This window comes from Nerophis ophidion, unplaced genomic scaffold (genome assembly GCF_033978795.1).
Source record: "Nerophis ophidion isolate RoL-2023_Sa unplaced genomic scaffold, RoL_Noph_v1.0 HiC_scaffold_32, whole genome shotgun sequence".
NCBI lineage: Eukaryota > Metazoa > Chordata > Actinopteri > Syngnathiformes > Syngnathidae > Nerophis > Nerophis ophidion.
This window is the reverse complement of record NW_026906954.1, coordinates 66,046-87,110: the sequence shown is the minus strand read 5'-3', so window position 1 is coordinate 87,110 and position 21,065 is coordinate 66,046. Positions and strand designations below refer to the sequence as shown.

Here is a 21,065-nt window from a genome sequence, read left to right as displayed (position 1 = left end):
TATGTAAATATCAATTATATTGAATACAATACCACATTTAAAAAATTCAAAGATTTATTTATGTTCCATTTGATTCAACATATTGCTCAGGTATTTTCTTTTTACTCTCAAGATGTGACTGTACTACCAACTACTCACTACTGTCTAAAACAAGAGTGATCCCTTTCTACTAATTGGAATGTACACATTTTTGCAGTCAACCTTTTCTCAGAAATATGGTATTACTTTTCTTTCAGTGCCAGTATTTTCATTTGCATGCGTTCAAAAGTGACTTTAATCATGAGAAAATGATACAGTATGAGCTGAAGTATCAACAAGACAGTTTGTAATCTGGCACATAAAGACACATCACACAGGCAGTCCAATTCCCAGAACTCTCAATTGAAATTCAGTCACCGGTTAGTAGGTTTAAAAAAACATAAAAAATAAAACAATTCAAATAAACTATTCCTTTCCTCTTCGGCTCTTCTTGTGACTCTTTTTGGAACTCCTGTGGAAAGAAAGCAAACAGATTTAAATGTGAATTTAACTCAAGAGTGAGATATATAGATAATTACAGAGTAAGTTATAAAGATACATGGATAATTATAGAGTAAGTTATAGATCAAGGGATATGGGAAAAAGTAAGTTATAAAGCTTTATGGATAGTTTTAAAGATATAAACCCTAGATAGATATAGACCAGTGGTTCCCAAAGTGGGCGGTACTGCCCCCCTGGGGGCGGTGGAAAGATCTGGGGGGGCGGTGAGGAAGAAGGGGGCGGTACGGGGGCGGCAGTCCGAAGTCGAAGTCAGAAGTTCAAACGTTTGTTTGACGATTTTTACACAACACCTGCAGCAGGACGAGTCAGTGGACGACGCATCAGGGTTCGGTTACCACACGCCAACATCATATTTAGTAGAACGGGGCTTCAGTGCAGTCGCCTTGCTTCTTTCCAAGCAAAGAAACCGACTGAAAATTACTGACCGCGGGGATCTACGACTTCTTCTTAATGAGTTCCAGCCTGATGTTGAGAAGCTTATGTCCCTGCATCAAGCACATCCATACCATTAATATTAAGTGTGAGACAATGAAGGTTACTGGTGGAATGTTTATTTACCATTCTATGTTGCTGAAACAGTTAAAACTGCTAAAAAATTAATTGGTTTACTAAATTGGGTTTTATTTGTGAAATACACATTTGTGTTTAACCTTTCTCTTTTCAAATTGCAGCATACCAAATATCAAGAAAGAGGTGTTTGTTTCCATATGTGTCTGTGGGGGGGGGCGCTAGGAATTCACTGGGGAGCCAAGGGGGCGGCAGCCTGCAAAAGTTTGGGAACCATTGATATAGACTAAGTCATTCTAAAGTAAGTTTACCTCTCTGGGGACTTTGAGTGGCTGCGATGTCTGTGGCTTCGGTGGTGACCTGTTTCAAAAGAAAGAAAAAAGACAAAATAATTCACCACCAAAACTCACTGCGTTCAAATTAGTGCTGTCAAACAAATTATAAAATTAATGAAGTAATAAGCGATTACGGTAATTAATTGTGTTTAGTAATTAATTATGCTCACCTACAAAATACTGAGAAAAGCCTTTAAATTGTACTATTTCATGTAAATTAATTACATTGTTATAAAAACAGAAATAAACAAAGAGTTGCTTTAAAAGGTATATTTTTGAACAAATGTAGTGTGTTTTATTCACTAAAATAAAACATCTGGTCAATATAAAGTGCTGAACAGTTTTTTGAGTAATAAGTATTGAATGTTGAACTTGTGGCTTTTCCTCGTCCGCGCCTACCAATCACAGTGCTAGCATAGTTGAACAAACTGTGGTTTCAGACAACACACTTAACAAATAAACGTCTATACTGGTCACAATTTCAGGTTAGTCTTTTTAAAATATTTCCCATGGATTGGAGGAAATGTTGGCTTTGATTGACTTTCCACAGCTGTCAAGTACGTCAATATGCAACATTATTTGCTGTTTTAAACCTTATTAAACAACAGAACATGAACTTTATTACGTAGGGGTTTTGGTTTCCTTTTGTCCGGCTGCAGACGCGTGCCAGCGACTTATGACACACACAATTAACATTTTCCTCAATGTAAGTATGCTCTCATTTAAAATACAGTTTAAAGTACATGTACTATCTCACTATACTGATACACTGTGTTACATCATAGTATTAAGTCAGCTTGATGTGACGCCATTTCTCAATAGCTTGTGTAATAAATAGATGAGTTACATAAAAAAAGTAAATAAAATAAAGCGTTGTCTACATTTTACACACTCCTCACACACCTTTGAAGTTTCTAATGAATATTTGACACTATTTATTCGATATAATTTATCCTAAAACCGCCAACATCACCAGCCAAGTCTCGTGACAGAGTGAGACCTCTTTTTCGCAGCTGGTAAAATATATAATCTTTGTGCTGCATGGCCTTAGTGTGCTTCATAGATATCACAGTGTTGTTGCCCACAGTGGAGCACAAGAAGAGGGCGGAGCAATTTGCAGGCATATAACATTTCAAGTTAAAAATAAGATTAACATAGCTAAAAGATATTAATAAATTAAATCACAATTAACATTAATTAATTTGATACATCTTTTTGAAATATAGATTATAATTCCATATTCAATATATACTTGAAAAAATCTTGAGATAAAAATATATTTAAAGAGAAACTGCACTTTTTGGGGGATTTTCATTATAACCCTTATGTAAGACAAGAACATATATATGTTTAGTTTTTTCTATGCATTCTAAGTCATAAATAAATGCTAGCAAAAGTCAGCTAACAAAGTAGCCAGCGGGAATCGCTCTATTCCGCATTCTAGCACTCTAAAAACATCCAAAAGCCTCCATCAAGGTTTATTACACCATCCATCCATCCATCTATTTTCTACCGCTTGTCCCTTTCGGGGTCACGGGGGGTGATGGAGCCTATCTCTGCTGCATTTGGGTGGAAAGCGGTATACACCTTGGAGAAGTCGTCACATCATTAGGAAGGAACCCACACAGCCACGGGGAGAACATGCTAATTCCATGCAGAAAGATCCCGAGCCCGGGATTGAACTCAGGACTACTCAGGACCTTTATATTGTGAGGCACGTGCACTAACCCCTGATCCACCGTGCCGCCCGGTTTAACACAAACCCTGTAAATGTTGTTGCTATTGCTTATGGAAATAGCATTTGTTGTGATGTGTCTGTTAAATTAATACACCGCCGTAGCAAAATACGTAAATATTACATGTTCTTATAAATGTGCCTGTAACTAAATTACATAAATATTTTTACAGGGTTTTATACACACCCTGTAAATATATAGGTAATTTAGTAACAGGCACAAGTAACTATATTACATCTATATTTACAGGGTTTGATACACACCCTGTAAATATAGATGTAATTTAGTTAGAGGCACATTCATAAGAACATGTAATATTTACATATTAAGCTCATTTTAAGCATATGGCGGTGTATTGATTTAACAGACACATCACAACAAATGCTATTTCCATAAACAATAACTACTACTTGTATCACACTTCATGAGAGACAACAAACACTACTACTTTAGGAAAAATGGTGATCCAAAACCTTATATTTTTTCAAACCTGAATATAAAGAGGATGACCTACAAGTTTTACAATCTGTGTGATAAGCCGATCCTTTTGGGAAACAGTAAGCATCACGTAACAGTATTGTTAAGTGCTAAACAAGAAATAAAAACTACCAACATAATAAAACAATCACTTTACAGTGTCTGCTCTCACTAATATGCCAAATGTTGGGACCTTTATATCTTCCCGTTTGGATAAAAAATTAATCACAATTGTCACCCAGGTTACAAAAAAAAAGTTGCCGCAAACGAGCGTCTTTTTTTTTTGTCAAAGTTGAGCGACTTCTTGGTTTATGGCTACATCTTTCTACTATCCAGATGAGAAGCATGATTTACAATCAAGAATTAACTTTTACCAACCAAGAGGCGATGCAACATCTTAGCGGCTCAATATGTCAATAAAGCAGTTAGCACTCTGTGATTATAGCTTAAAATACCACTATTGCTAATACTTGCTTGATATTCAGGTCTTGAGATGTAAATGGAGTATTACTGGCGTTTTTCAAGATGTTTATTTCGAGGGCGTCATATAGAAGTTCCCATTGACTCTATTGTCAGCTGATTTTTGCTAAAATGTATTTACAATTTAGAATGCATAAAAAACAAAAACATATGTGTTCTGTCTTACAAAAGGATTTGTAATTATAGGGGGAAAAAAGGGCAGTTCTCCTTTAAGAAGAGAGAAATTATGTTTTCTTCATGGATTGTAAAACCTCTGAGGCAAAAATGTGCTTGTCCACTTTAAAAACATCACAGAGCTTACCTGGGGATCGATGGCGTCGTTCTCGAGACCGACTGCGGTGGCGACAGGGGCTTTTCCTGCGATGGCGCTCTCTTCTAGGAGAAAGGCTTTAAAAACATGATAGTCTTATTAATGACATTGTTAGAAATCTCCAAGACAATTTGTGGACACCACTGGTCGGCATTGTTAATGTTTAATATGTGGAATTCACACACACCTTCGTCTCTTTGGAGATCGGCTCCTCCTAAAAACAAAAAACACACACAAAATAGCTGAGTATTAGAATACCGATTGAATACACACTTAACCTTCTTAATAGCTGTCAATAATAAAATAGTTGCATTAATAACTTTTTTGTCATAACTAAAAGACCAACCGTCTCGGTGAGCGACTCCGTTTATGACGAGGCGACTGGGAACGGCGAATTCGGTCCTCACGGTAACCACGTCTGTGAGGTTCAGGAGTGACGACTCTCTCTGGCTGGAAGCAGAAATACAAAGTCAGCAAAGCCAAAATTCACATGATGTGAGTGCGAATGTGCGACCCTGGTAGGGACAAACGGTAGAAAATGGATAGATATCACAAGTCGAGTAAGCGTTATGACATAAATAGAAGATGTAGACGGTTGGTCTTGTGTTCAAGTCAAACAAAGACTCACGTGCAAGCGGACTGAGACCCATCTCTCAACCGCTCTCGACCAGCTTGGTTGGTGCACAGCAGGGTTCTGTGGATTGTGTTCACACATGACCCCACCCCTCCAGGACAGGGTTCCCAGACACACGGCCCGCGAGACGTTAATTTGCGGCCCCCACCTTATTATGAAAGTTTAATGTTGGTGGGGCTCGCGAGTTTTATGTGAATGGCGCTTGAGAGCGTTGTGTTATTTGGGTCCAAAATGGCTCTTTCAACATTCTGGGTTGCCTACCTCTGCATTAGTGGAAAAGCGGCAAATGAGTATAAGCCACAGATACGTTGCCATGGAGACGAGGGTTTTCTTACGTGCCTGGCTGCAGTCACACCGCGACACCTGTCCGTCAGTAATAACAGTCCCTGATAATCTGGACCAATTCAAACCGTTATTGTTTTTTTTTTCTTGATTAATTTGCATTGCTTCACACGATGAACACTACATATATTTCTATATGACGCCGGAGAACCCTCCAGGAGCAGTCACTTTTTTGCGCTAACTATCCAGGTACTTTCCCGACTATTATCCAATCCAATCCACTTTATTTATATGGCACATTTAAACAACAATAACGTTTCCAAAGTGCTGCACAGCCATGTTAAAAACAATATTAAGAAAACAAAAAACAATATTATTCTCCACCAATGACTGAATAAAAACAAAAAATAAATAAATATAAAACCAATAAAAACAATATAAAAACAAATATGATTAAAAACTATTTTAAAGTGTAAAATCAATTAAAACAATAAAATAGAAATCAAAGTGTATAAAAAACACAGAGGACAACAGAGGACAGAGGACCACACAACTCACGTAGTGTTAAAAGCCAAAGAATAAAAGTGGGTCTTAAGACGAGACTTAAAAAACTCCACTGTGGAAGCAGTTTGAACATGGAGGGGCAGAGTGTTCCAGAGCTTAGGGCCGACCACAGAGAAGGCCCTGTCTCCCCTGGTCTTAACTCTGGTCTTGGGCACCACGAGCTGGAACTGGCTCTCGGACCTCAGAGCGCGCGCAGGAATGTAAATTTGGATGAGGTTCGAGATATATTGAGGTGCCAGTCCATGTAAAGATTTAAAAACAAACAGCAATGTTTTAAAATCAATTCTAAAATGAACAGGGAGCCAGTGCAAACTCTGAAGAATTGGGGTTATATGCTGGCGTTTCCTGGCCCCTGTTAAAAGTCCTGCTGCTGCGTTCTGGACTAACTGCAACCGGGAGAGAGCTTTTTGGCTAATGCCAGCATAAAGTGCATTGCAGTAGTCCAGGCCACTTCAAATAAAAGTATGAACCACTTGTTCAATAAGGTTAAAAGATAAAAACGGTTTAACCTTTACTAAAAGACGAAGGTGATAAAAACACGATTTTAAAACGCCATTGACTTGTTTGTCTAGTTTAAAATTGCTGTCTATAGTGACCCCCGCCGTGTTGCTGTAGGGAGGAAAAGCGGAACTACAGACATTGCGGAAATAACATTATTTTCCTTGCGTCGGCTAGACACCAGACATGTCTTTTTCAAAGCCTGCAGTGAAGAGAAAGGTCAGTGATGATCAAAGACAATTCCAGGAAAAGTGGGAGATGCAATATTTCTTTGTTGAGCACAGGAGCACCATGACGTGTCTTATTTGCACAGAGAAAGTTGCGCTGCACAAGGGATACAATTTGAAACGTCATTATACAACTAGACATGCTGAGGAGTATGCAACATTTTTTTTAAATACATTTTTTCTTGCGGCCCAGCCTCACCCAGACTCTGCATCCAGTGGCCCCCAGGAGAATTGAGTTTGAGACCCCTGCCCCAAGACTAGCAAGTTGCTAATTTCAAGCTAACAATGATTAATGAAGCAGTCATGAACCAACTGTCACACACTTAGGAAATATTGAATATTAGGGATGTATTGATATCAAAATCTCACGTCACGATATTATTGTGGTATTGCTCCTTTCTCTCCTTTCATCAGCAGCTCATTTTGTTTCTCACTGTGGCAATATGGTTGTTAAAAGGTCAGGATTTTTGTGATTAATGATAGTTTGTGAGGGCACCAACGGGACTTTTGTGCAATGGCAGAGCAGTGCATAGAGCACAGTTTAAGCTACTCGTTGTTTTAGCTTGTTAATAAAGAGATAGTTAATTCATCACCTCCTTATGTTTATTTGATATACACTACTGTACACCACGTTATATTGTCTTCAAAGAAGGGCTGGACGATATATCGAATATACTCGATATACAGTACCACGGGTTTGTCTCTGTGCGATAAAGAAAATAACTACAATGAGTATACGTTCTCACGCAGTTGCTTTTAGCTGCAGGCATCACACTACAGGGACGGCGTGGCGCAGTGGAAGAGTGGCCGTGCGCAACCCGAGGGTCACTGGTTCAAATCCCACCTAGTACCAACCTCGTCACGTCTGTTGTGTCCTGAGCAAGACACTTCACCCTTGCTCCTGATGGGTGCTGGTTGGCGCCTTGCATGGCAGCTCCCTCCATCAGTGTGTGAATGTGTGTGTGAATGGGTAAATGTGGAAGTAGTGTCAAAGCGCTTTGAGTACCTTGAAGGTAGAAAAGCGCTATACAAGTACAACCCATTTATTTATTTATTTACAGGCTCTTCTCACGTTTTTCTGTCTCTGCTTCTCAAAAAGTGATAAAACAAGCGCACCTTGTTACATACATCACATGATGTCGCACGTGCAATGTCATACAAAGGTTGCAGAAAGGAATGTACCATAGGTAAAGTTAGCTGTGGCAGCTAACTTCTGTGGCAGGTGCAGGTGGTAATACGAGACAGAGAAGATGCGAATCTGGTAACAAATGGAGGAAGAATTAATCCCCAAGGAAAAGAGCGCGGGGTCCATCATCTGGCGGTGGGATATGTCAAGTATACGGCAAAAGCGTTGCTACAAAAAGTAGCGCCACTACTAAATTGTAGCATCATTTGAAAAGTCACCCGCTAGAGAATGAAGAGTGCTTGAAACTCTGCATGTCAACATCTCGGCCGGTGCCACACCAACAAAATGCCAAAACAACTTGCACATCAACACCATTTTCAGATCAACACCGTATGAAAAAAATAGTCAAAAAAAAGATATAACATCCGCAGTAACCTATCACATAGCAAAGGACATACACTATTTGATTTCCTATTATGCAGCTCATTTTTATTTGACAGTTATTGAAATATCTTGTGTAAAATCATGTGCTAAAGTTCACTTTATTTGTTTTAAACTATTGTAGTGGCGTTCTGTACAAAAAGTGCACTTTAATTTGGTGTTGTTTTGATATGTCATCTTAGTGACATCATGCACAAAAGTGCACTAATAGCTTGTTTAAAATGTCTGACAATCTTGCACTTGCTGTTTTGAAAGGACATGAATGTTTGTGCCGCTGTTTAATAACTGTTTAATAAATACACTTTTGGTCAATTGACTTTGTTGTGATTTCCCTCTCTGCATGACAGTTTAAAATGAGCATTTATTAATGCAGTATGAAGAAGAATGTGTGAATGTAGACACATAGAATCATCATACTGCTGTCATTATATGCATCAAGTGTTCATTCAAGGCTAAGTCAAAATATCCAGATGTATATCGTGACATGGCCTAAAAATATCGAGATAATAATGAAAGGCCATATTGCCCAGCCCTACCTAATGTGTACATACTTTCATCAAAACACGGACTTTAGTTGAGGCTGGAACCCATTATTCATATCTACGTTGTTTCTTAGTGAGAAATTTGCTTCAGTATACATACTTTTCTATTCACGACCCTGTTCCAAAACCAATTACGGTTGTGAATAGAGATTCTACTTTTCCTGTGTTGTTATCACTTTTTAACATTTATATTAAACAAAAAAGACCAGAAACATGTGATGCTCAAATAAAGATTATGAAAGATGGCAAAAGCCACGGTGCTAGCCAGTAGCCACAACAATACAGCACTTCCTTATTATGCACCAATAACTATTAGCATGAACGAGGTTGCATTTAGGAGCGCCCGGAATTATGAGCATCAATAATACAACACAAGTCAATCATTTTTAGCGCATTCTTTATGTTTTGTGTTGCTGCAATTGTTATGACAATTTGTTGTGGTTATCATGTCATTTGTATAATTGAAGTATTTGAATTACTAGTCTGTTCAAATGGAATGTCTAGTTTGGTGTTAGTATCGGTTAAAATATAAACGATACCCATCCCTAAGTGCATCGTTACCCTCTCTTCTTCGTCCTCTTCCTCACTGCTCTCCATTTCATCGAGGTCCTCTTCCAGAGCACTGATACGTTGGTCTAACAACTCGGCCTCCTCAAGGACTTGTCTTTTCTGAGACACAAAAGTTTCAGCAGATACTTCAGTGGAACAAGTGGCGATATACAGTAAGACACGCTTTAAGATACCTGAAGCCGGGGCAGGATGATGTCACATGCTCGCTCTTCGTGAAGAAGCTGGTTGATGAACTCATCCACGTGCATTAACTCAAACTCTGGAATGGAGACCTTTATTAGAAACACCCACCACCTCATTCTTGCAATGGCATAATCTGATCTTTGTTATGTCATTTTGTTTCTCATGTTAATGACAATGTCTACAATTGATCATATCTACTATGTATTGCATGTGGAGGAGCGATTGCGCTGATTAAATGAACCCAAGGTGTGAATCATTGCCACGCACGCACGCACATACACACACATTGTACACTTTTTATATACATATAGATGAACTATTAGAATTTCTTATTGTGGTGCTGAAAGCACATTAACATTACTATGGTTACTAGATGACAAATTAAATGAATCAGACAGATATCATTCAATATTTAAAACATACATTACCCCCGTTTCTGTTTTGCGTCTTTATTTTTCGGTAATCATTGTACAAGGGCTCCAGGTATTTGTAACAATCCACTGCCGTGCCTGTTAACCGCATGTACATGGCTCCAAGTAAACGAACATATCTGAAACAAAAAAAAAAATCAATTATGTTTTTTTTCTACATTTGCCAAACTTTCGCAAATGTAAGATCTCCATAGAACAATAGCTAATAGTGGAGTTTTGTCACTATTGCAGAAGCAGCAGCATGTCAGACTTATTCTGGTTCTGTAGTAACGGGTGACAAAATAAATCATGTCAAGTTCAAAGTATAGTAGAGAGTAGGGCTGGGCGATATGGCTTTTTTTTAATATCTTAATATTTTTAGGCCATATCACGATACAAGATATATATCTCCATATTTTGCCTTAGCCTTGAATGAACACTTGATGCATATAATCACAGCCGTATGATGATTCTGTGTCTACATTCAAACATTCTTCTTCATACTGCATTCATGTATGCTACTTTTAAACTTTCATGCAAAGAGGGAAATCACGACTAAGTCAATTGACCAGAAGTGTATTTATTAAAAAGTTATTAAGCAGTGGCACAAACATTCATGTCATTTCCAAAACAGAAAGTGCAAGATTGTCAGAGACATTTTAAAACCAGCTATTGGTGCACTTTTGTGCATGATGTCACTAAGATGACATATGATAAATGATAAGTGGGTTGTACTAGTATAGCGCTTTTCTACCTTCAAGGTACTCAAAGCGCTTTGACACTACTTCCACATTTACCCATTCACACACACATTCACACACTGATGGAGGGAGCTGCCATGCAAGGCGCCAACCAGCACCCATCAGGAGCAAGGGTGAAGTGTCTTGCTCAGGACACAACGGACGTGATGAGGTTGGTACTAGGTGGGATTTGAACCAGGGACCCTCGGGTTGCGCACGGCCACTCTCCCACTGCGCCACGCCGTATCAAAACAACACTAAATTAAAGTGCACTTTTTGTACAGTACGCAACTACAATAGTTTAAAACAAGTAAAGTGCACTTTTGTGCATGATGTCACACAAGATATTTCAAAAACTGTCAAATAAAAATGATCTGCATAATAGGAAATCACTTGCTATGTGGTAGGTTACAGTGGACGTTATCTCCTTCTGTTGTTTACTATTCTTTTCATACGGTGTTGATGTGGAAATGTTTGTCTTGGCATTTTGTTGGTGTGGCAGTGAATGGAGATGTTGACATGCGGATATTCAAGCACTCTTCATTCTCTAGTGCGTGACTTTTCAAATGATGTAACATTATAGCAGTAATGCTACTTTTTGTAGCAACACTTTTGCCCCACACTTGACAAATTACTGTTGTCTGTTCGACATATTCCCACTTGAAGCCAAACCACCGCCAGACGATGGACCCCTGCTGTTTTTCTTGGGAATTAATTCTTCCTTCATTTGTTACCAGATTGGCACCAGATTTTACCAGATCTGAACCTTTTCATATTACCACTCGCACCACAGCTAAGGTTACCCATGCTGCTACCTCTCTGCTCCGCGAGGGTGTATAGGTATGTGACCTATGTAAGAAGGTGCGCTTGCTGTCTGAGAAGGAGAGACAACAAAGAGTGAGAAGAGCCTGCAGTGTAATGCCAGCAGCTAAAAGCAACTGCGTGAGAATGTATACTCGAATATCACAACATAGTCATTTCTTATATCGCACAGAGACAAACCCACGATATATCGAGTATCTGCCCTAGTTTGATGGGGTTTTTTAAGTGAGGGTTGAGGTGTTAAGCGACATTGCTTAAAAGCCTACTGAAATGAGATGTTCTTATTTAAACGGGGATAGCAGGTCCATTCTATGTGTCATACTTGATCATTTCGCGATATTGCCATATTTTTGCTGAAAGGATTTAGTAGAGAACATCCACGATAAAGTTCGCAACTTTTGGTCGCTAATATAAAAGCCTTGCCTGTACCGGAAGTAGCAGACGATGACGTCACTGGAGTGAGGGCTCCTCACATCCTCACATTGTTTATAATGTCAGCCTCCAGCAGCAAGAGCTATTCGGACCGAGAAAGCGACAATTTCCCCATTAATTTGAGCGAGGATGAAAAATTTGTAGATGAGGAACTTTAGAGTGAAGGAAGAAAAAAAAAGGTGATTGTATTGGGAGTGACTCAGATGTTTTTAGACACATTTACTAGGATAATTCTGGGAAATCCCTTATCTTTCTATTGTGTTGCTAGTGTTTTAGTGTGTTAAATAGTACCTGAGTGTTGGAGAGGTACTATTGACGGGTGTGTTGACGCCAGTGTCTGAGAGAAGTCTGGAAGCTGCAGCAGGACAGAAGCTACGCTGATCCCCGGTAAATGGCGACTTTTTACTACAATTTTGTCACCGAAACCTGCCAGTTGACAAGTGGTCGGGATCCATGTTCGCTTGACCGCTCTGATCCATAGTAAAGCTTCACCTTCGGGAATTTTAAGCAAGGAAACACCGTGTGGATGTGTGGCCAAAGGCTAAAAGTTCCCACCTCCATCTTTTGACTTTTATTTTCCATTATTAATTGAAAAATTGCAAAAGATTCAGCAACACAGATGTCCAGAATACTTTGTAATTGCGCGATGAAAAGAGACGACTTTTAGCCGCAAGTGGTGCGGGGCTAATATGTCCCCTCCAACCAATAACGTCACAAACACACATCATCATTCCGCGATGTTTTAAACAGGAAACTCCGGGGATATTTAAAATTGTAATTTAGTAAACTAAATCGGCCGTATTGGTATGTGTTGCAATGTTAATATGTCATCATTGATGTATAAACTATCAGACTGTGTGGTCGGTAGTAGTGGCTTTCAGTAGGCCTTTAAAAGGGGAATTGCACTTTTTAATGTGTTTTAAATAGTGAAAAAATGCTAGTACATGGCAGCTAAGAATGCAGGTAAAAGGAATAATCTATTGCGGCAATAGAGAAATTAAAAATAATAACAAAACCAAACAATGCCCCATTCACGTGCCATACCATGCATATTTGCCAAGCTAGGCAAGTAGACCTGGACATTATATCGATATACCCAATATATCGCGGGTTTGTCTCTGTGCGATATAGAAAATGGCTATATCGTGATATTCTAGTATACATTCTCACGCAGTTGCTTTTAGCTGCTGGCATTACACTACAGGCTCTTCCCACTCCTTCTTGTCTCTCCTTCTCAGACAGCAAGCGCACCTTCTTACATGCAACGTCACACGCCCTCCCCGAGCAGAGAGGAAGCCTACATGGGTAACATTAGCTGTGATGCTAACAGTGCGTTGAGAGTGGTAATACGAGAGAGAGAAGGTGCGAATCTGGTAACAAATGGAGGTAGAGTTAATTCCCAAGAAAAACAGCACGGGGTGCATCGTCAGGCGGTGGTTTGGCTTTAAGCGGGAATAAGTTGAACAATTATGCAGCAAAAGCGTTGCTACAAAAAGTAGCAGCTCTACTAATGTAGCATCATTTGAAAAGTCACCTACTAGAGAATGAAGAGTGTTTGAAACTACATGTCAACATCTCCGTTCTGTGCCACATCCACAAAATGCCGAAACAACAATTTCCAGATCAACACCGTATGAAAAAAAAATCAGCAACAGAAGGAGATAACGTCCGCAGGAACCTACCACAGAACGAAGGACATACACTATTTGATTTTCTATTATGCAACTCATTTCTATTTGACAGTTTTTTAAATATCTTGTGTGACATCATGCACAAAAGTGCACTTTATTTGTTTTAAACTATTGTAGTGGCATTCTGTACAAATAGTGCACTTTAATTTAGTGTTGTTTTGATATGTCATCTTAGTGACATCATGCACAAAAGTGCACTGATAGCTTGTTTTAAAATGTCTCTGACAATCTTGTACTTTCTGTTTTGAAATGACATGAATGTTTGTGCCACTGCTTAATAACTGTTTCATAAATACACTTTTGGTCAATTGACTTAGTTGTGATTTCCCTCTCTGCATGAAAGTTTAAAATGAGCATGTATTAATGTTTTCATGAAGACACATACAATTATCATACTGCTGTGATTATATGCATCAAGTGTTCATTCAAGTCTCAGGCAAAATATCGAGATATATATATCGTGTATCGTGACATGGCCCAAAAAATATCGAGATAATAATTAAAAGGCCGTATCACCCAGCCCTACATCAAACATTAGATTCTACTCACTTAAAATCTTCGTTTTTGATGAACTCCACAATAATGTCTTTTTCGGGTTGGATCTGCAGCAGCTTCAGCAAAAGACAGATGAAGGGAGTGGGCTTGATGTTTCCACCAAACACTCCGCCAACATATCTCAGTTCCATGGCTTTATCCACAACCAGCTCAGCTGTGGAATAACAAAAGGAAAAAGTAATGCATTAAATCATTAAATGAGGGACGCACAAACAGGCCCTGCCAGATATCAACTTAGTAAGGGCCAGAGCGCCAAATCGCTTTGTTTCCTTGTCATCGTTCAAGAGGTTTTTTATTTTTTGTGTCTTACACCACCTTACGGAAATTTTCTTTGGATAGTCTTTCCCCCATGTAGCCAAGATGGTGACTATTCAGAGTGCAGATCGCTCCAAAGTGATTGCACTTAGGCACTAAAAAGAGTAAATGTAAAGTACAAAAGTGTACCAATTGAGACGCGGCATTGGAAAAAGAATCGGATTAAAGTAGCAGTAAAATGGTAAAATATGTTGACTTTTTATTGTCGCTATTATCATATACTTCTGATTTATAAGACCAAGACACTTACAGTTTGCGAGGAAACAGATATGATCAAAATATAAATTTTTACAGAGATTCACAAATATTTTTGGGGATTTTGATCATGACCCAAATTCAGCGGTGTGCTCCGGAGAGAAAGTAAAGAATATCATGGCTGAAGCCAAAGATTTCTTGTCGTCTGTCCATTTCTCGAGATATATCACTGGAATGTGAGGGGGAATTCCAGGAAAGCGAAACAGAAATAAACAGGCCATATGTGGGAGGCACATTCATAACAACATGTAATATTTACGTATTTTGGTGGGGTATTCATTTTACAGGCGCATCACAACATCTGTGTGTCCCTTCAACCACAACAACAACACTACTAATCATAACAGACTTAATAAGAGACAAGAAAGAGTACTTTAGTACCAATGTACTCCCTTTTTAGACCAGTTGATCTGCCGTTTCTTTTCTTTTTCTCCTATGTCCCACTCTCCCTTGTGGAGGGGGTCCGGTCCGATCCGGTGGCCATGTACTGCTCGCCTGTGTATCGGCTGGGGACATCTCTGCGCTGCTGATCCGCCTCCGCTTGGGATGGTTTCCTGCTGTGTTGGATCCGCTTTGGACTGGACTCTCGCGGCTGTGTTGGATCCATTATGGATTGAACTTTCACAGTATCAGGTTAGACCCGCTCGACATCCATTGCTTTCGTCCTCTCCAAGGTTCTCATAGTCATCATTGTCACCGACGTCCCACTGGGTGTGAGTTTTCCTTGCCCTTATGTGGGCCTACCGAGGATGTGGTGGTGGTTTGTGCAGCCCTTTGAGACACTAGTGATTTAGGGCTATATAAGTAAACATTGATTGATTGATTGATTGAATGATGATCAAGAACCTTATATTTTTTCTATTCTGAATCTAAGGAGAATGAGCTACACGTGTGAGACAATGTATGCTAAAACTGATGCAGTTTTAGTGAAACATTAAGCATCATGTAGCAGTATTGCACAGTGCTAAACAAGAAATACAAATAATAAAAAAAACGCTTACTGTACAATATTTGCTCTCACTGGGTGGGATTACGGGTGATGAGATGTTTATATCTTCCAGTTTAGACGAGGAAATAATAATAATCCTCACAAAGGGTTAAAAATAGAGTTGCATGATAATGGCTTTTTTGCCGATTTCCGATATTCCGACAGTGTCCAACTCTTAATTACCGATTCCGATATCAACCGATACGTATTTACACACATTATTATGCCTAGTTTTGTTGTGATGCATTAAACAATGTAACAAGGTTTTCCAAAATAAATCAACTCAAGGTATGGAAAAAAAATGCCAACATGGCACTGCCATATTTATTATTGAAGTCACAAAGTGCATTATTTTTTTTTTTACGTTCCTCAAAACAGCATCTTGGAATTCGGAACATGCTCTCCCTGAGAGAGCATAAGGACGTTGAGGTGGGCAGGGTAGGCGGTAGCGGGTGGGTGTATATTGCAGCGTCCCGGAAGAGTAAGTGCAGCAAGGGGTGCTGGGTACCGTATTTTTCAGACTGTAAGTCGCAGTTTTTTAAATAATTTGGCCGGGGGTGCCACATATACTCCGGAGCGACTTATGTGTGAAATTATTAACACATTACCGTAAAATATCAAACAATATTATTTATCTCATTCGTGGAACAGACGAAGAAAATGTCAGCAATCGTCACAGACACGTCAACCAATAAGAATTTGGCAGGGGAGGGTCATGGCAGATGTGCATTGTGGGTCATGGAATGCTAACTGCTATATGCTATAGCCGTAGCTATTAAGATGGATCATTACATCGTTGGCGGTAACTTACAAAAAGTGAGAAGGGTTGCCCACATATGCGGTCCTCTCCAAGGTTTCTCATAGTCATTGTCACCGACGTCCCACTGGGGTGAGTTATTCCTTGCCCTTATGTGGGCTCCATACCGCTGATATCGTGGCTTGTGCAGCGCTTTGAGACACTTGTGATTTAGGGCTATATAAATAAACATTGATTGATTGATTGATTGATTGATTGCTTCTTCCTACTCCTTTTCGGACATGATGTAAACATAAATGATATGAAATGGTGTGATGTATTATGCTGTAAGTGTGTTCATGTTCCAAATAAACTAAAAGAAAGAAAGAAAGTAACAGGAAAATGGCGCACATACCAAAACTGATGCAAAAAAAAAAAATGAGTGTATTAAATAGATGTAAATTACAGGCAGATGTTAACAATATATCTAATAGTTTTTGATGGTGGAAATACACGTGGGGGTCTGATTCATTCATTTATTGACTTTGGTCAAGACAGCGTATATTTAATAAGTTGGTTTGAAAATTAAAGTTAAAATGATGACACATATTAATAGTCCAAATTAAAACTACTATGTATTACAAACACATGTTAAAACTACTATAAACACATGTTAAAATTACTATGTATTACAAACACATGTTAAAGCTACTATGTATTAAAAACATGTTAAAACTACTATAAACATGTGTTAAAACTACTATGTACTACAAACATGTTTAAAACTACCATGTACTACAAACACATGTTAAAACACAATGTATTACAAACACATGTTAAAACTACTATGTACTACAAACATGTTTAAAACTACTATGTATTACAAACATGTTTAAAACCTCTATGTAATACAAACATGTTTAAAACTACTATGTAATACAAACATGTTTAAAACTGCTGTGTACTACAAATATGTCTAAAACTACTATGTACTACAAACACATGTTAAAACTATGTATTACAAACATGTTTAAAACTACCATGTACTACAAACATGTTTAAAACTACTGTGTACTACAAATATGTCTAAAACTACTATGTACTACAAACACATGTTAAAACGATGTACTACAAACATGTTTAAAACTACTATGTATTACAAACATGTTTAAAACTACTATGTGCTACAAACACACGTTAAAACACAATGTATTACAAACACTGGTTTAAAACTACTATGTGCAACAAACACGTGTTAAAACACAATGTATTACAAACATGATAAAACTACTATGTACTACAAACATGTTAAAACAATGTATTACAAACATGTTTAAAACTACTATGTACTACAAACACATGTTAAAACTACTATGTGCAACAAACACGTGTTAAAACACAATGTATTACAAACATGATAAAACTACTATGTGCTACAAACACGTGTTAAAACACAATGTATTACAAACATGATAAAACTACTATGTACTACAAACACATTTAAAACACAATGTATTACAAACATGTTTAAAACTACTATGTACTACAAACACATGTTAAAACTACTATGTGCTACAAACATGTTTAAAACTACAATGTATTACAAACACATGTTAAAACTACTATGTACTACAAACATGTTTAAAACTACTATGTGCAACAAACACGTGTTAAAACACAATGTATTACAAACATGATAAAACTACTATGTACTACAAACACATTTAAAACACAATGTATTACAAACATGTTTAAAACTACTATGTACTACAAACATGTTTAAAACTACTATGTGCTACAAACATGTTTAAAACTACAATGTATTACAAACACATTTTAAAACTACTATGTACTACAAACATGTTTAAAACTACAATGTACTACAAACATGTTTAAAACTACAATGTATTACAAACATGTTTAAAGCTACAATGTATTACAAACATGTTTAAAGCTACAATGTATTACAAACATGTTTAAAACTACAATGTACTACAAACATGTTTAAAACTACTATGTACTACAAACATGTTTAAAACTACTATGTGCTACAAACATGTTTAAAACTACTATGTACTACAAACATGTTTAAAACTACTATGTGCTACAAACATGTTTAAAACTACTATGTGCTACAAACATGTTTAAAACTACAATGTATTACAAACACATGTTAAAACTACTATGTACTACAAACATGTTTAAAACTACAATGTACTACAAACATGTTCAAAACTACAATGTATTACAAACACATGTTAAAACTACTATGTACTACAAACATGTTTAAAACTACTATGTACTACAAACATGTTTAAAACTACTATGTGCTACAAACATGTTTAAAACTACAATGTACTACAAACATGTTTAAAACTACAATGTACTACAAACATGTTTAAAACTACTATGTGCTACAAACATGTTTAAAACTACAATGTACTACAAACATGTTTAAAACTACTATGTACTACAAACATGTTTAAAACTACTATGTGCTACAAACATGTTTAAAACTACTATGTGCTACAAACATGTTTAAAACTACTATGTACTACAAACATGTTTAAAACTACTATGTGCTACAAACATGTTTAAAACTACAATGTACTACAAACATGTTTAAAACTACAATGTACTACAAACATGTTTAAAACTACTATGTGCTACAAACATGTTTAAAACTACAATGTACTACAAACATGTTTAAAACTACTATGTACTACAAACATGTTTAAAACTACTATGTACTACAAACATGTTTAAAACTACTATGTACTACAAACATGTTTAAAACTACTATGTACTACAAACATGTTTAAAACTACTATGTGCTACAAACATGTTTAAAACTACTATGTACTACAAACATGTTTAAAACTACTATGTACTACAAACATGTTTAAAACTACTATGTACTACAAACATGTTTAAAACTACTATGTACTACAAACATGTTTAAAACTACTATGTACTACAAACATGTTTAAAACTACTATGTGCTACAAACACATGTTAGCATGCAAACATGCGACTTGCCTGTCAGACCGAAGCATTCTTCTTTCCAGTACTTGGACTCATAGATTCTGGTCCTGATGATCTTCTCCACTAAATACTGAGGATTAGTGCCGTGGATGCTGGTTGCATCTTTGACTGTCCTGTTGGCCATTATTCTGCTTGTGCTTCTTTCTAGTCTGCTTTTGCTTCTTTTTGGAGACTAGACTTCTTCTCCGTCTTCTTCTTCTTCTTCTTCTTCTTCTTCTTCTTCTTCTTCTACTACTTCGCTTTCTTCCTCGTCGTGTATTAGCAGTAGGCAAGTCATTTAGTGTACATCACTGCCCCCTTTTGGTAAGGAGTGTGATTCAGGCTCAAACACCGAGTTCAGGACATTTTAAAATAAAACAAATCTATTAAAAACGACCTGGTTTCAACTAAAATATTGATCCAAGGGATGAGGACAATATATTAAAGTGGTTACTTTCAATTACTTAAGGTTTTGATAATCAAACAATTAAAATTACTCTTAAACTATAGTTGACGAAAAACTAAATTAAAAGGCATTATATCAATACATTGTTGTTGTTTTTTAATGTATTTATTTACATATTATTTATATATTTAATATACAAATCCTGTTTCCATATGAGTTGGGAAATTGTGTTAGATGGTAATATAAATGGAATACAATGATTTGCAAATCCTTTTCAACCCATATTTAGTTGAATGCACTACAAAGACAACATGTTTGATGTTCAAACTCATACACTTTTTTTTTTTTGCAAATAATAATTAACTTAGAATTTGATGGCTGCAACACGTGGCAAAGTAGTTGGGAAAGGGCATGTTCACCACTGTGTTACATCACCTTTTCTTTTAACAACACTCAATAAACGTTTGGGAACTGAGGAAACTAATTGTTGAAGCTTTGAAAGTGGAATTCTTTCCCATTCTTCTTTTATGTAGAGCTTCAGTCCTTCAACAGTCCGGGGTCTTGTTGTTTTACACTTCATAATGCGCTGCAGATTTACGATGGGATACAGGTCTGGACTGCAGGCGGGCCAGGAAAGTACCCACACTCTTTTACTACGAAGCCACGCTGTTGTAACATGTGGCTTGGCATTGTTTTGCTGAAATAAGCAGGAGCGTCTATGATACCGTTGCTTAGATGACAACATATGTTAACCACCCCTTGGGCACCAATACACCCCCATACCATCACAGATGCTGGGTTTTAAACTTTGCACCTATAGCAATCCGGATGGTTATTTTCCTCTTTGTTCTGGAGGACACCACGTCCACAGTTTACAAATATAATTTGAAATGTGGACTCGTCAGACCACAGAACATTTTTCCACTTTGCATATGTCCATCTTAGATGACCTCGGGCCCGGCCAAGCCAGCGGGTGTTGTTGATAAATGGTTTTCGCTTTGCATAGTAGAGTTTTAACATGCACTTACAGATGTAGAAACCAACTGTAGTTACTGACAGTGGTTTAATGAAGTGTTCCTGAGCCCATGTAGTGAAATCCTTTACACACTGATGTCGGTTTTTGATGCAGTACTGCTTGAGGAATCAAAGATCCGTAATATCATCGCTTACATGCAGTGATTTCTCCAGATTCTCAGAACTTGTTGATGATTTTACAGACCGTAGATGGTAAAATCCCTA

General features: G+C 37.5%; 1 protein-coding gene across 1 annotated transcript; it reads right to left on the bottom strand.

Annotated features, from left to right (window-relative positions):
- Window positions 1-36: 36 nt before the first annotated feature.
- Window positions 37-19,689, bottom strand: LOC133546565 (pre-mRNA-splicing factor 38A-like). The gene is made up of 10 exons (XM_061892334.1): window positions 19,436-19,689; window positions 14,097-14,256; window positions 9,881-10,002; window positions 9,443-9,528; window positions 9,261-9,368; window positions 4,732-4,835; window positions 4,573-4,599; window positions 4,377-4,462; window positions 1,359-1,407; window positions 37-490 (listed from the first exon to the last, which is right to left on the bottom strand). The coding sequence occupies exons 1-10, from the start codon at window positions 19,563-19,565 to the stop codon at window positions 445-447; spliced, it is 918 nt and encodes a 305-aa protein (XP_061748318.1). The 5' UTR covers window positions 19,566-19,689; the 3' UTR covers window positions 37-444.
- Window positions 19,690-21,065: the final 1,376 nt, after the last annotated feature.

Bases quoted from the DNA above. Each gene is read 5' to 3' on its own strand.
- LOC133546565 (XM_061892334.1), bottom strand. From the start codon at position 19,565: ATGGCCAACAGGACAGTCAAAGATGCAACCAGCATCCACGGCACTAAT. The intron at 9,369-9,442 runs GTATCTTAAAGC...TTTGTGTCTCAG, and splicing joins TCATCCTGCCCCGGCTTCAG to AAAAGACAAGTCCTTGAGGA. The intron at 4,836-9,260 runs GTAACGATGCAC...TTCTGCTTCCAG, and splicing joins AAGAGGACGAAGAAGAGAGG to CCAGAGAGAGTCGTCACTCC.